The sequence below is a fragment of the Lepus europaeus genome, chromosome 2, assembly GCF_033115175.1.
Source record: "Lepus europaeus isolate LE1 chromosome 2, mLepTim1.pri, whole genome shotgun sequence".
NCBI lineage: Eukaryota > Metazoa > Chordata > Mammalia > Lagomorpha > Leporidae > Lepus > Lepus europaeus.
In genome coordinates, this window is record NC_084828.1 from 174,810,792 (window position 1) to 174,826,301 (window position 15,510).

The 15,510-nt window shown below is 50.7% G+C and overlaps 1 protein-coding gene across 1 annotated transcript in view; it reads right to left on the reverse strand.

Annotated features, from left to right (window-relative positions):
• SCN10A (sodium voltage-gated channel alpha subunit 10) overlaps positions 1 to 11,963 on the reverse strand; it is a 95,534-nt gene extending 83,571 nt beyond the window's left edge. Inside the window, 4 exon segments of the mRNA XM_062216356.1 lie at positions 7,586 to 7,663; positions 10,280 to 10,398; positions 11,695 to 11,873; positions 11,876 to 11,963. Of these exon segments, the coding sequence (XP_062072340.1) occupies positions 7,586 to 7,663; positions 10,280 to 10,398; positions 11,695 to 11,873; positions 11,876 to 11,963 (464 nt within the window).
• Between the last annotated feature and the right edge of the window lie 3,547 nt (positions 11,964 to 15,510).

The window sequence follows — 15,510 nt, forward strand, 5'->3', positions numbered from 1 at the left end:
ACATGGACTATATATCTCCACCTCCCCACAAGCAGACAGACAGGGAGCTACACTTGTCAGCTGATAGAGTGTGAAGCTGATCTTTATGAGCAGGATAACGACAGGGAGGGGTAGATAAGGGATGGGACCACTTGGTACGAGAACATGGCAGCAGATGGGCGCCTGAGTCCTCACTGTGTGTGACTAAATTTTCCCTCAAAGCAGCACAATGTGATATTTGGAGCCTCAGTTTATCCCCAAGGGTGCTTCCTGTCTTCTTGTGGGCCCCAGAATCAGCTGGTGGCTGTTACCAGCCTGCACTGCAAAAACAGAATCTAGGCCACTAATTTCCACAAGGCACAGCATTCCCAGGCACCTGTCCCATAAATCTCCATGTCTAGGACCAGATAGGTAGGTTTTGATATTTTACATATTTTTGGTGTGCTTACAAAGGAAATTGTGTCAATAATTTAGTTAGTACACATCCTTCACGAGGAATGGATTTAATGTTAATGGAAATGAAGATTGATATAGCTTTGAAAGATAACTTGGGAATATCTCAAAAATGAAAATCGCATATCCTTTTGTCTGGGCAGTTCTACTTTTAGAAGTTCTCCCCTCAGGTTTACCCACATGGTGTGTACAGAGATGGACATAAGTGAGTTCACCAGAAAATTAGCTGTGCCGGCAAAATAAGAGGATGTGCTGACCAGCAACAACACGGTGTCTGTCAGATGACTCACAGTGAAGTTTTGCTTCCTCCAAGCAAGTCATGTCCATTCAGCCATTTTCTACAAAATAGCTACATGTGAGGTTTTTATTGGGAGCCCGTTGACTTTGGGCACACTGATGTTTTAACGTTACTGAGTCTTCTAATCCATTCACATGAGATGCCCTTAAATTTATTTAGGCCCTTTAAGCTTTCTCTTAAAAATATTTAGTCATTTTCAGTATAAGGTCTTGTACATATTTTTATAGTGGCTTTTGGATTGATTAGTGCTACTGTTTTTCTATGTTCTAACTAATTTTTCCTTTTATGCTTTCTTTTTGTTTTCCTTTCATTTGTTTTATTGTTCTTTTTCTAGTTTTATGTTAAGTACTTAAATGACTTTCACTTTTACTGCTATAAATACCCCGTACTTCAGTGCTATGAATTGTTCTGGGGGCTCATTTGTACCTGCACCCGATGGGCTCTGATGAAACTGCTTTTAGTCTGCAGTTTGTCTTCCATTCAGGAATTCTTCGAGGGAAGTTTTCAAACTTACCTAGTAGAAAACCCAATTATTGCTTTTGTCTGCTTTTGTTATTATTTTCTTATTTTATTGCAGTGTGATCTGGGATAATTTTCTTTGTCATGTCCACCTTTTGGATCTTGTTGATGTTTTTGTCACAGCTTCATAGCTGGTCATTTGCATGGTTTTTGGAAAGGAAGTGTGTTCTCCATTCTCATGGACTAGAATTTGCTGCATGCTATTCATAATTATTAGTGAGGTCGTCTGTAACTTCCTGTACTTTCTGGTGCACTTGATCAGCTGTTGCCTGGAAGACATTTAACTCTCCTGTCCCTATTAGTGTTTTTTGTCCGTTTACCCTTAAACTTAGTTTCTGATTTATGACTGTTCTTGCCACGATATTTGTTGTAAACATCATTATTATGGGTTATTTAGCGTTACAGAATGTCATTTTTGTACTGCTTAATGCTTCCTGGCCTAATTTCCCTTTTTCCTGCGATTAGGCCTGTGACTCCTGCTTCTTTTCTGTTTGTCTTTTCTTGTCTCGTTGCACATTCTTTAATTTCAGCTTTTCAGTATCACTTTGTGGAGTGTATTTTTTTATTCAACATAACGTTGGGTATCACTTTGCAATGCAATATGAATTTTTAAAAAATATGTGTGAGCTAAATCCGTTTACATTTATTAACATGATTTTGCTTAGTCGTAGTTTGCATATATTACCTTGTGCTTTACATTTAGTAGCTTTAAATGCATTTCATTATCTGCTATGTTTTCTTTGCCTGATTTTTGGTGTCCAACTCTGCTATTTAAAAGAGTTTGTATTTTTGTTCTAGAGATGCTCTTAATAAGTATAAGGTTATTATAATTAACACTATTTAGTGTATTGTTCTTGGTTTGCATTTCTCTAAATAAGATCTAGTATTTCTGTTTGGTAATTCTCCTTCTTTTCCACTCTGTTTTGCCATCATCTCACTGTATTTAGTGTTTTTCATGTTCACCTCTGGACTGTTGGATGCAGTCACTTTGCCACGCGTTGGTTTAGTAATTTTATGAACTCTCTCTAACTCCTGCCGTTCCCGGAGCTGCGATGCGGGGCAGGCGCTGCCCGGTGTTCTTCCCTCCCTCAGCTCCCTGTCCATGCTCTTGAGTCCTGTCGGCTGCCGGGGGCCTGTGGGGTTTGTGGGAGGAGCAAAGCTGGAGCCTCACTTTCGCCGTCCTCTGCAGGCCTTTGGTCTAATGAGGCCTGCTTGCGGAGTGATTTAGCTCTCTTCCTCCCACTTCCGGTCTTCCACGATTGGCATGGCAGCATCTGTCCTCCGAGTTTTCCTTTTCCCTTCTCCTTGCCCATATCCATTCTGTTAGAATAATTCTCTTCTTATCCCACGCGGTCGTTTTATTGGTATTTCGAAAGGGTGAGGCAGGACATACACTTGCTATCCGCATATTTAACCAGAATCCCCAGATAACTCACGTTGAGAAAAAACAGTTTGCATTAAATGTGCCCAGAGGGATGGAACTCTTACGTGCTGCGTGATCTCAGCCTGTGTGATCTCGGGCTTTCTCTACCTAGTAGCTACATTCTGATTTATGTTTTTCAGTATTTTGCATTTTATGCAACAGTTATTTATTTATTTATTTATTTATTGTGACAGGCAGAGTGGAGAGTGAGAGAGAGAGACAGAGAGAAAGGTCTTCCTTTGCCATTGGTTCACCCTCCAATGGCCGCCGCGGCCGGCGCACCACGCTGATCTGATGGCAGGAGCCAGGTGCTTCTCCTGGTCTCCCATGCAGGTGCAGGGCCCAAGCACTTGGGCCATCCTCCACTGCCTTCCCGGGCCACAGCAGAGAGCTGACTGGAAGAGGGGCAACCAGGACAGAATCCGGCGCCCCAACCAGGACTAGAACCCGGTGTGCCGGCGCCGCAAGGCAGAGGATTAGCCTATTGAGCTGCAGCGCCAGCCAATAGTCATTTATTTTAAGAGTGATTTTGGTTTTTTGAAATCCTCTTCTTATGAATGTACCACGCAGAATAAAAACGCACCTAAATGCAGAATAAAAACGTAGATTGGCTGCTGTAAACGGGTGCTGAGGGTTGGTCATCGGCTGCCATCACGAGAGACCTGGCCTGGGGGACGCGAAGCACAGACACTGATTTCTCACAGCCGTGCACACCGAGTCAGTGTGCAAAGGCCGCGTCTCCTCGTGGCTGTCCCCTCCACAGGGCACAAAGACTCCTCTCCCGTGACCTCCTTCAGCCTCAGCCACTGCCCTCAGGTTCCATGGATGGCTAGAGTTCCAGTGCACACATTTTCCGGAGCTGCAGTTCAGTCCACAGCAGCGTGTGTGACAACACGCTCATCACAAAACGGGACGCCATGAGCAGATACAAGCCCCTTGCTAACTACATCCTCCCTTCTCCTCCCTGGAGGTCACAGTTTTCTTAAGTTTCTTCCATTTTCTTGTCTTCATTTATATTTTTATCTCCCACTTGCATTTCTGGGGTGGTCTGAATGTGTCCTTCAAAAGTCCATGTGCTGGAAACAATCTGTGAATCCTTATGTTAATGGGCTTGGAGGATGGGCCTTGGGGAGGCGATCGGAATTCCACGAGGTCACGAGGTTGGGGCCCCGTGATGGCACTGATGGCTTCACCAGAAGAAGGTGAGAGACCCGAGCAGACGCCTGCTGTGTCTCACATGTGATGCAGTGAGGAGAGCTCCCCAGAGGCCGGGCAGTGCTGCACCCACGCTCCTGGGCTTCCCAGCCTTCAGAGCCACGAACCAAATACACCCCTTCCTTTATAAATGCCCAGTCACAGGGATTTTGTCATGGCAACAGTGAGTGGATTAAGACAACTCCAAACCATAATGGTCTTGCTTCTGCATTTTGTATAGAATCATATTCACGGAACTTTTCCAATTCTGTATCACGTTGGTAAGACTCAGGCTTTGTCTTGTGTGGAGCCACGGTCTATTATTCTCATAGCTGTACGCCATTCCAGTGTAGAACAGAACAGGAACAGTTCATGTGCTCCGAGACTGAGTGCTGTTCGGGTTGATTCCAGGATCTGGCTCTCAGGCACACGCTCATGAACTCCCTTGTGTGCGTCGTCTGGGGCCACCAGTACATGTTGCTGTAGAGCGTGGAACTAGAGGGACACAGTGTGTGTCGGCACCCTTGCTAGACAGCACCCACTGCTTTCCAAACAAGTCTCGGCGACACCCCCTCACCAGCCACGTGGGGGTCCCCTTGCTCTGGGTCTTCCTGTCTGTCCACTGCCACACCTGCCTCCCTTGTTCCTCATGTGGGGAGCCTGCGGTACTCTCTGTGTGATTTTAATTTGCATCTTCTTGATAAAAAAAAGTTAAGGATGCTTTGACGCTTATCAGCCCCTTGGAAGCGCGGAGTGAATTCCCTCTCCTGTTCTGCAGCTGGGGGCTTGGCCGTAAGCACCCTTGATGTCTGTGTGGTACAGGTATCTTCTCAGCAGGCTGCTCTTCACTTTCTCCAAGTCCCTGGGTGTCCGTGGGTGAGCACAGGTTCCTAACTCTAGCGTCAGTCGTCCCCCCGGGGCTAGTGCTTCTTGTGTCACGTGTAACAAAGCTTTTCCCAACCTGAAGTTATCAAAATGCTTTCCTTGGCCTATGTCCTTCTGAAGAAAGCCAGGCGTTTGTCCACGTGGAATTGATTCCTGAGAGTGGTGGCAAGTTGGGCGCGATTGTAATTTTCCCACTGGGGTTCCCACTTGTTCTGCACCACTTGCTGAAGGCTCTCTGGGGCCGCTGTGGCCAGCAAAGCCTGGTCTGCACTGGTCTGTCTATGGGCTGCTCGCTTTCCGTTCCGAGAGCTTGCCCGCAGATCAGAGCAGCCGGCGTGCGAGTTCTGTCGTTCTTGCTTCCTACGGATGTCTTGGCTCTAATCTGCTCTTCGCATTTTCATTTACATTTTAGAATCAGTTTGTCAAGTAATACAATGAAAGCCTGATGGGATATGGATTGGAAATTACCTTAAATTTACCAGTCACCTGGTGGAGTTTTTACAATATTGAGACTTTGATTTAGAACATAAAAATTTCTCCCTGTTTATTAGTTTTTTTTAAAATTTTACTCTAGGCCTTTTATAATTATGCTTACAGAAATCTTACTTATGCTTTGATGATCTTGTCCCTGGACACTTGATATCTTTACGTGCCAGCACAATATTTTAATTGCTGGCAGTGATATTTTTTGGAAAGAAAACATATTTCTTGTTTGCTGCTGCAAGATATATAATTGATTTATGTCTACTAACCTATCCCCACCTATCTTGCTATATTATCTTGTTGATCCTCATAGTTTATCTCTAGAGTCTGTTGGATGTTTTCTGTACTCAGTATTACCAGCTGTAAATCGGAACACCTGCGGTGCTTCTCTTAGGCGTTTTACTTCTTGTCCCTGGGACCCTTCACAAAGTTGAACGCATGAGAGCAGGCATCCCTGCTTGGTTCCCTTTTGTGCTCAAAGGGCAGGGTTTCCACGCTCGCAGCTGAGCATGTTTGCTACTTCTTAAAGAGTGGACACCTGTGTCAGACGGCGTTTCTCTTCTAGTCCAGTTTTTAAGGAGTTTTAAATAAAAAAATAGAAATCGAACTTTATCAAATGATTTTCAGCACTGATCTAAGATGACCACATGATTTTCCCCTTTTTAACCCACTAATAGAAAGAGGACACCTTTTCTATTGTGGCATGCAATTTGTTATAGGTAGCCCCCCCCCCCCCCCCAAAAAAAAAAAGTTGGTAAAAGAGTTTTCGTTATCGCACTGGAAGGGCTGTCTGAGCGTTTTGAAAAATCTCCACATTCTGCAACTACAGAGGCCTCTCCTCCAGCCCAGGGATGCGGGTGACCTCAGGACAACTACAGAGGCCTCTCCTCCAGCCCAGGGACGCGGGTGACCTCAGGACAACTAGAGAGCCCTCTCCTCCAGCCCAGGGACGCGGGTGACCTCGGGACAACTAGAGAGCTCCGTCCTCCGGCCCAGGGACGCGGGTGACCTCAGGACAACTAGAGAGCTCCGTCCTCCCGCCCAGGGACGCAGGTGACCTCAGGACAACTAGAGAGCCCTCTCCTCCAGCCCAGGGACGCGGGTGACCTCAGGACAACTAGAGAGCCCTCTCCTCCAGCCCAGGGACGCGGGTGACCTCAGGACAACTAGAGAGCTCTCTCCTCCAGCCCAGGGACGCGGGTGACCTCAGGACAACTAGAGAGCTCTCTCCTCCAGCCCAGGGACGCGGGTGACCTCAGGACAACTAGAGAGCTCCGTCCTCCGGCCCAGGGACGCAGGTGACCTCAGGACAACTAGAGAGCTCCGTCCTCCAGCCCAGGGACGCAGGTGACCTCAGGACATCTAGAGAGCCCTCTCCTCCAGCCCAGGGACGCGGGTGACTTCGGGACAACTAGAGAGCTCTCTCCTCCGGCCCAGGGACGCGGGTGACCTCAGGACAACTAGAGAGCTCTCTCCCCCAGCCCAGGGACGCGGGTGACCTCAGGACAACTAGAGAGCTCTCTCCTCCGGCCCAGGGACGCGGGTGACCTCAGGACAACTAGAGAGCTCCGTCCTCCGGCCCAGGGACACAGGTGACCTCAGGACAACTAGAGAGCCCTCTCCTCCAGCCCAGGGACGCGGGTGACCTCGGGACAACTAGAGAGCTCTCTCCTCCGGCCCAGGGATGTGGGTAACCTCAGGACAACTAGAGAGCTCTCTCCTCCAGCCCAGGGATGTGGGTAACCTCAGGACAACTAGAGAGCTCTCTCCTCCAGCCCAGGGATGTGGGTAACCTCAGGACAACTAGACAGCTCTCTCCTCCAGCCCAGGGACGTGGGTAACCTCAGGAGAGCCGCAGTGTGCGAGCCGCGATAATGTGAGCTCTACTCCTGGGCTGTGTTCTGATTATACCCCTGGGCCATTGTTCTTAGTTCAGCCTCTGTTTTGCTCCAGTTCTTTCAGAGTAGGCCTTCCTCTAACTTCATTCATGCGTACACCTGATGAATGTGTGAGTGTGGAAGAGAGAGAGAGAGAGAGAGAGAGAGAGAGAGAGTTGTGGGGGTGAGGAGAATACTTAGGCCCACACACCCCAGACCAATGAAGTCAAACTCTCTAGGGCTGAACCCAGACACCAGCGTTTAAAAATCTTCCTATGGAATTCCAATGTGCGGCCAAAGTTGAGAAACACTAAGGTGTGCCTCCTGGCAGTTAAAATCCTTCTGTGTGTTTATGCACCACAGCCCTAATGGTTACAGGAGTCAGCGTTGTTCAGATGAGGTCTGGCGGGATAAAAGACAAAGGCCAGCAGGTGAGGGAGGAGAGAGAGGCGCAATGGCAGCAAATGTACTCACTCGATCTCCGACGATTCGGTCTGGGTCATGTACACACAGTTGGCGACAATGGTGAGTGTGATGAATAAAGTGAACCACCTGCGAGGCCTGGTTAAGGAAGCGCTCCAGCGTCCCACATCTCCCTGCTGTCACTAGGGTCATCTCGATGCTGAGTGATGAAGGCCCTCACGCTTAGCCAGTCTCAGCTTTGCGGCCCTGTCTCACGGTCACCAGCGCTCTCTGAGCGCCCACCTGGGCCGAGTCCTTTGCGTACGCTGCTGTGACGTGGATGTGAGGGTCTACACGGGGGAGCTGGGGAAACAGCCTGCTAAAGCTGGGAAATTTTCCCAAGATCCTGTAGCCGGTCAGCCCAGTGCTGGGGGGAGAAGTCAGGTCATTTTGCTACCAGACCCCTGGGGAGGAGGGAGGAGCGGAAGGTGGCCTGTGGCTTGTCTGGCAAACACCTCTCATTCTAACAGACAGTGGGAAGCCGGGGGTTAGAGATGCGTGGGAGGCCGACAATGTCTAGTCACATTGTCTTCCTAACAGCTTGAGGTCAGTGATGCGAGCGGACGGGCTTGTGGGCAGGACCGGTGGTGGAGGCAGGCACAGGGCAGCGCCTGAAACAGGACTGGCAAAGAAAATCCCACCTGAGATTAGGCTGTCACGGGGAATTCCGAAGAGCCAGAGAGGAGGGAGGAACGGAGTACAGGCGAAGGGGTGACCAGAGAGGAAGGCGAGTGGGAGGGGGTCACAGGGGTCGGAAGAAGCGTGGGTGGACGCTTTCCTCAAGAGGAGCCAGGCTGCTAGCAATGCTTCCCAAGGAGAAGCACGGCTCGAGATGTGCCTGGCTGAGAGGGTGCGCCGCTCACCTTCCGTGAGCTCAGTTGGAGCCGCAGGGACTCCCATCTTTCTTTTAGTTCCCTGTAAGTGCCCGCAGTACACGGTGGCTTGGGAACACAGCCGTTTTGAAAAGGGACATGCCGTTAATGAAGCCACATTTCCTGCCGACTACAGTTGAATTAAGAGATAGGCTCACACAGCAGAAAGTGTCTACCCAAGGAGTCAATTAACCTTCAGAGTCTTCTGACATCTTACGTGGAATGTTACTTACGGAAACACAGCAGAGGGGATTGCAGTTATAGCTTTGGGGAAAGATGAACGCTAGGTCTCTGGAATTCCACACTTCAAAGAGGTATCGTTTGGGATTCTCCAGTCCGTGAGATGTAACACACCGCTGTAGAGTTCTGTGAGGATGAGACCCCTCAACGGACCTGTTGCCCAGCTCAGTTCCACCAAGCAGTCACTGACCCATCGACTCTCAAGGTGAAGAGTTCCACTGGTCACTTGGTTCTTTTAGAGGGGTTTTACTCCTGGTTAGCTGCTTCTTCCCTAAGTGCAATTCAACGGGGATCCATGGAGAACAGTCTGTAGGTCTGCCATCTCTCTAGTGTTAATTTCTGGGTAATTGTGTGTGTGTGTGTGTGTATTAAAGCAGTAACTACTCCAGGAGAGGTGGCACACTGAGAGAATAATTACCCTCATTCATTGCCCTTCATTGCCTCTTTCCTCTGCACTGACACTGCTGCCAACAGGACGCAGCCCGGACCTCTTCACTAGCTGTGTGGCCTTGGAGCGTTTCCTGAAGCGCCGAGTGTTGGTTTTGTCATCTGTGAAACGGGATGCTAATCCCTGCATCAGAGGCTTGTGCACCTGTACCAGCACACTCGGGAAATATTTCACAAAGGCGGGGGGGGGGGGGGGCTGCTGCAATTGTCATTAGATATCCTTCCATAGAGTCTGGAAATCCAAGGTCAAGTCTGGAGATGTCATCCCCACGGGTTAGCCGTGAAGACGGAACCCACGCGGAGAAACCGGAGTGCACCTTTAGGAGACAGTACAGTTTCTGCTGGGTGTGAGGGTGACCGTCAGGGTGGCTGGCTCAGCGGAACTGTGCAGCACCCCAGCAAGCAGCCCAGGGCGGCAGGGGCTGGGAAGGCTCCTGTTTGCTGGAGTCTGGCGAGCAGAGGCTGGCACAGGACAAGACTGACCTTGCACATGGACCTCCTGGAAGCTAGGGCCGAATGTGTCATCAGGAACTTCCAAGGCCAAGCCAAAGTCTTTTTCTTTCCCTAAGACTTCAGCTTGCATTGGAAAAAAAGCAGTGAATCCAATGCAGACTTACGTGTCTGCAGTCCTCCCATGCCCCTTAGCAGGAGCCCTCCCGGCACTGTAACCTGCAGGTAGCTTTGCAGTAAGTTGAGATGCTGGCCCATGGTCCCTGCTCTGCCTGTCACAGCCTGCTCATTGTGGCTCTGTGCGAGGCCCTGGTCTTTGGCCCAGCGAGCAGCCACTGTCCACCATGTCTCGGGCAGAGAGTAGGTAACTCCTGCGTGCCTCATCTGCCCGAGACAGTCCTGGGCCTCTCTCACTGGAGAATGAGCCTGGGGGCACAGCAGAGCTCTGCTTATATAAAGGACCTTTTGCAAGTTGGGTGGCCAGGTTAGTCTAAGCTAAAGCCAATCACCTGTGAGTGCCCCAACCCTTTCTCTGCGTCTGGGACTGCTTGGGGTGTTGGACACATCCAGCTCATAGATGGCTTTTGCATTTCCTTGATCTCGTGGCCTGGGACTCAGTTGGAGAAAGGCTCTGTGGCTGGCTGCAGTGGGCACTGCTGACTCCGCCATGTGGGACAAGCAACCATGCAAAGGATACAAGTGGACAGACATTTTGATGGCCATCCTTCTGATGAGGTTGAAGGGGCTGAACAGCCACAGGGCACGCGTGGCACTGAATCGGGAGATGGTCCTGCCTTTGTTCAGCACCATAAATGTCTGAAATGAAACAAAAGACAGAAAACGAGCTCCAGTGAGAAACAGGAACACGTCCTTTCAGCGTGAGCGATGTCGCCTTGGCTCAAGAGTGAGAACGGCTTTGGGAACGGCAGGTCACTGAGAGCCAAATGGAGAGTTGTGAGGGGACTCTGGGCCGTGTCCACACTGCCCCAGCAGCATCTGTGACAAACTGCACTGCGGCGGGCCCCCGGGGAGTGCTGCACAGGCAGGAGGCTGAATCCCACCTGAAAAATCCGCTCGGAGAGGGGTCCTGGTGGCCCCAAGTCTCCCTTCTGAGTGGAGGCTGTCCTGCTGTGTCCGCCCCTTCTCCACCTCCTGGGTCTCTGCCTCTCCCCTCCTGTGGTTGCCTCTGAGCACTGGAGGGGGTACAGGCTCTCAACAGGGGGGAGAGAGAGAGAAAATGCTGTGTCTTTGTATTTTCTCTACAAGGCTATTTAAGATGGCTGATGGCTGCCCCCCCCCCCCCCAACTCCCGGAGTCAAATCTACAGCTTTTACAGCCCTGTAGGATGTCTAAGGCAGACTGGGTAATTGTCACAGACAGCTCTTGTTTAGACAAGTGGTTCTCAAACTTTGGGTTTCAAAAGAAGTATTCCTCTCAAAAGTTATTGGGAACCTCACAGGGCTTTTATTTGTGTCTGTGCGTTTTTGGCTCAGTGTGTGTGTGTGTGTGTGAGAGAGAGAGAGAGAGAGAGAGAGATATTAGAAATTAAGACTGGGGACACTGGAGAAGGCAGGAATCGTCAGGTCACCACCCTATTAGAGGGGTGACCTCCTCTCCCACGCGTGGCTTCTGTGGACCCTTTTTGAGTGTTCTCAGGAGAGTGGGCATGAAACAGACAAATGGCATCGGATGTCATTGTGAGACCATTTGACCTCATGAACCCCCCTCCAAGAGTTCTGGGGACTCCAGGAGCTCTAAGATCACCAGCTTACGTGATTCTGCCCTGGTGCCTCTTCCCCACGCGCCCCCAGCCCCAGATCGGTGGTCTCTACCTGCCAAGGCAGTTGGCACTCTGGAGACCCCAGCTAGGGCTCGTGCGCGGGCACAGCCAGTGTTCCCTGCAGCTCTGCAGCGGGCATCTGCTTTTGAGAGTTTGGATTTGATTGGCTTCTCTCACAAATGTCATCAGGATTCCCACAGAGCAGCAAAGGGTGAGGGTGATGAGGCGTGTTTCTGGAGAACTGAGTCTGGCAGACTGCTACACCCGCCAGGGCTCCGGGCCTGGGGCCTGCGGGGTTGGGTAGGACTGGGGCGCCTGCTCCTCCCTCTTACCCGGTGTGTGCTGTAGAAGGGGTCAAGGTCCTCCAGGGGCTCCCCGATCAGCTCGGCAGGGAGCTCGCCGTAGAACCTGGGCAGCTGGTTGCAGGCTTTCAGGTTCAGCTGAGGCCGTGTCTTCCCTTCCTGGTCCTTCTTTCCTCTGTGCTTCTCTTGGACTTTCTGGCCGCCTTCTCGGCGGCAATGCGCTTCTCAATCTGTGCCAGCGACTCCGGAGTGAACCGACGGAAGTAGGCAGTTTCCGGGGACCCAAAGGGGAATTCCATCTTCTCATTCTTCTTCAGCGAGAGAGTATGCTCTTCTGGGAGTGGACAGACCACAGAGAGGTGACCGCTTGCCCCTGCCCACCCCACCTCAGCACTAGATCTACCCCCCCTCCTCTCCAGTCCTTCCCAGGGGCGCTGGCAGGGGGCGCTGTTCACTCCCTGCTATGTGGGTAGTCAGGGTCTTGACTTTGCTCCTGGTGCCCTTCCAAGTCATGGGGCCTTCCCTGCTTTGTGAAGGCCACCTCCACAGCCAGGTGCTGCCCCCCGACCTCTCTCCTCACTCTGGAACCACTCAGCCACTCTCCCGTGCTCCTCGAAGACCTCGGCTCGCCGTCCGCTTCATCTGGGGTCAGCCTACTTCCTGACCGGCATGTTCAATGTTGCCCTCTCTGTTTGAACTTCTGGGCCTCCTGTCACTTTCTGTTTGCCCAGTGGCTGAACACTTCTCTTGCTAAGCAGATCACACCCATGGTCTGCTCAGTCACTCCCTTATCCCGGCCATGAACCTCAAGCCTAGGTAGCCTGGAGCGGCCCGATGCAGGTTCCTCTGTACCTGGACCACTGGCACCAGTGCTGCCTGGGAGCCACACGGTTTCCATAGCATCGGTTTCTTCTAGTCTGAGCTGTCAACTCCCTGTCTCCTCTGGCAGTGAGCCCGTTACCATGCTTCCCGTTCATGGAGAAAGACGGAACTCCCTCAGCTTCAGCAGCAAGGCTCCCACTATAAGCTGCCTTTAAACCCTTCCTTCCCCTCCCCTCCCCTCCCCTCCCCTCCCCTCCCCTCCCCTCCCCTCCCCTCCCAGGAGGGGGTTCCGGCTTGCACTAGCCCTCTCCCTCTACTTGGACACTATTTCCTGGCTACTTCATTTTTCTCCCCGTCCTGATCCCCCCGCTCGCTATCAGCAGTGGAGATTCTGAGCCATCCTGCGACTTTAGGGACCTTTCGCTGGACTCACAGCCCCTCCAGGCCTTTCCTCGTTCATCCTCCCAGTCACAAAGCACTCGTTCTTACTCACTGTCTCCAGCCCTTGTAGTGCGGCTTCAACCCCCAGGCCCTGCCTGGACCCCAGTGATCTCATGGCTACATTCAGGGACCACTCAATTTCTTTTTAAGATTTTATTTATTTATTTGACAGGTGGAGTTACATACAGTGAGAGGGAGAGACAGAGAGAAAGGTCTTCCAACTGCTGGTTCACTCCCCAAACGGCCACAATGGCCAGAGCTGCGCCGATCCGAAACCAGGAGTCTCTTCAGGGCCTCCCGCTGTGGGTGCAGCGGCCCAAGCACTCAGGCCATCTTCTACTGCTTTCCCAGGCCATAGCAGAGAGCTGGATCAGAAGTGGAGCAGCCAGGACTAGAACTGGCACTCATATGGGATGCCAGGACCACAGGCAGAGGATTAACCTACTGTGCCACAGTGCCGGCCCCCCTAAATTCTTATCTTAGGGTCTTGTTGGCTGTTTCTGATCACTTTCTCCTGGAAATACTCCCTCTTTTTGGACTATGGTGATATTCTCTTGTTTTCCTGCCTTTATGCCTGTTCCCCTCCCACCCATGACTGTGCATCATGGGGCCCTGTCGTTTTTCAATAGTAACGATAGTAGGAGGCTCAACAGCGTTGGTCGTGGCTGGCATTCACTGAGACTCCATTACGCCCCCGTCTCTGGGTTAAGCAGTTTGCGCACTATCACATCAGCTATCCTGTACCTTATGAGGTGGTATCTCCACTATATAAATGAGCACAGAGCAGCAAAGTGAAACTTTCCAAAGTGCCATCCTAATGAGAGCTGGAGCAGGTGCTTGGGCCCAAGCCCGTCTGACAGGCTCCTGGGAGCCATCGTCGCCTCCTTGTCTGCAGCTCTCATTTCTATGCTGCCAACTCCTGAGTCGTCCTCCGGCCCTGCCCTGTCTCCTGAGCGTCTCCAGCTGCGCGTGCATCCTCTCTGCATTTCCTTCTAGTTCCCGCCTCGCCTCTCGACTTCCTGCCTCTGTGAACGGCCTGTTTCCATGCCTGCCCCAAGGCAGGGCGTCATCTTTGTGTTCTTTCAGTTTCACTCCTAAATACAATCAGATATCTGATGCTCTCCAGTGTCTCTCACCTGTCCACCGTAATGCTGGTCTGGCCGCGGTCATCTCCATGGTGCCCTGTGTATCCTTTTGCTCCCTTTGTTGTCCTTTCTAATCCATTCTCCAACTGCAACCAGATTATCATTCTTTATTTAAATTTTTTATTTTTTATTTTTTTATTTGACAGAGTTATAGACAGTGAGAGAGAGAGAGACAGAGAAAAGTCTTCCTCCCGTTGGTTCACTCCCCTAATGAGCCAGGAGCCAGATGCTTCCTCTTGGTCTCCCATGCAGGTGCAGGGCCCAAGCACCTGGGCCATCCTCCACTGCCTTCTCGGGCCACAGCAGAGAGCTGGACTGGAAGAGGAGCAACTGGGACTAGAACCCAGCCCCTCTATGGGATGCTGGAGCCACAGGGGGAGGGTTAACCAAGTGAGCCATGGCACCGGCCCCCAGATTATCATTCTAAAATGCAAGTCTGGTTATGTCCTATTGAAAACCCTTCCAACCCAAACCGTATGCTTGCTTCTCCAGCACCGGAGGCACCAGCCATACTACTTTCATTACTTCAGTTTGAACCGTTCCTTTCCATCGCAAGACCTTTCCATGTTTTGTTTCCTGTGCCTGAAATTATCCTCCCAGTTTGCCTTGCAGGTTAATCCTCTTTGATTCTTTAGCTATTGACTTTGAACCAAATTTCTCCCTTTCCAAACCTGTATGAAGTGTATGTTATGATTCCCATTGGATATTTCCGTAACTTGCTGTGGTTTATAAACCTCTGGTTTGTAATTTGTTTAGTTTCCTAGCTCTTCTGCTAAATTATCAGTGCAGTGAAGGCCAGAAACATGCGCATGGCTTTCAGCTTTGATTCCCATAGCTTGTAATAGTGCCAGGCACTGGGTAGATACCTGATGGGTGTTTACATGTATAGAATGAGTGGTGGAACTGCACTGCTCAGAAACCAAAAATCTAAAGACATCTTGTTCAGAGAAGTGCAGCAAAAAGTCAAATCCAATCAAAGAAACGAAGGAAACCAAAGAGAATACGAGCCCAGTGACTTGCTAAAGCCAGCACATCACAGAGTCAAGCATGTAGCAGCAGAGGCAGCACTCATATGTAATCCCCCGGTAATGGAGGCCCTGTTGGCTGCCACCTGTTCTGTAGCTATTACACCCAATGCCCATGTGAGCGACACCTTCCTGGCTGTCACCAGTGGGCTGTAGTCTGGGGAGGAGCCCTCCCTTCTCTGCCACCATTCGGCTCCTGTAACGCCTTACACGGTTGGCTCTTGGAACTCTTAGGAAACTCTTCAAAGTCAACCTATATTCCAGGATTTCACAACTGTCTCTTATTTCCTTCTATCCTAAAATTTCTTTGTGCTGTATGTTCACATCCTGATTAACATAGTATATCTATGCAATGCTCACTCAGACATCACTAATTGATTGAATATAATCAGTGTCTTTAATTCTTCCCTTTT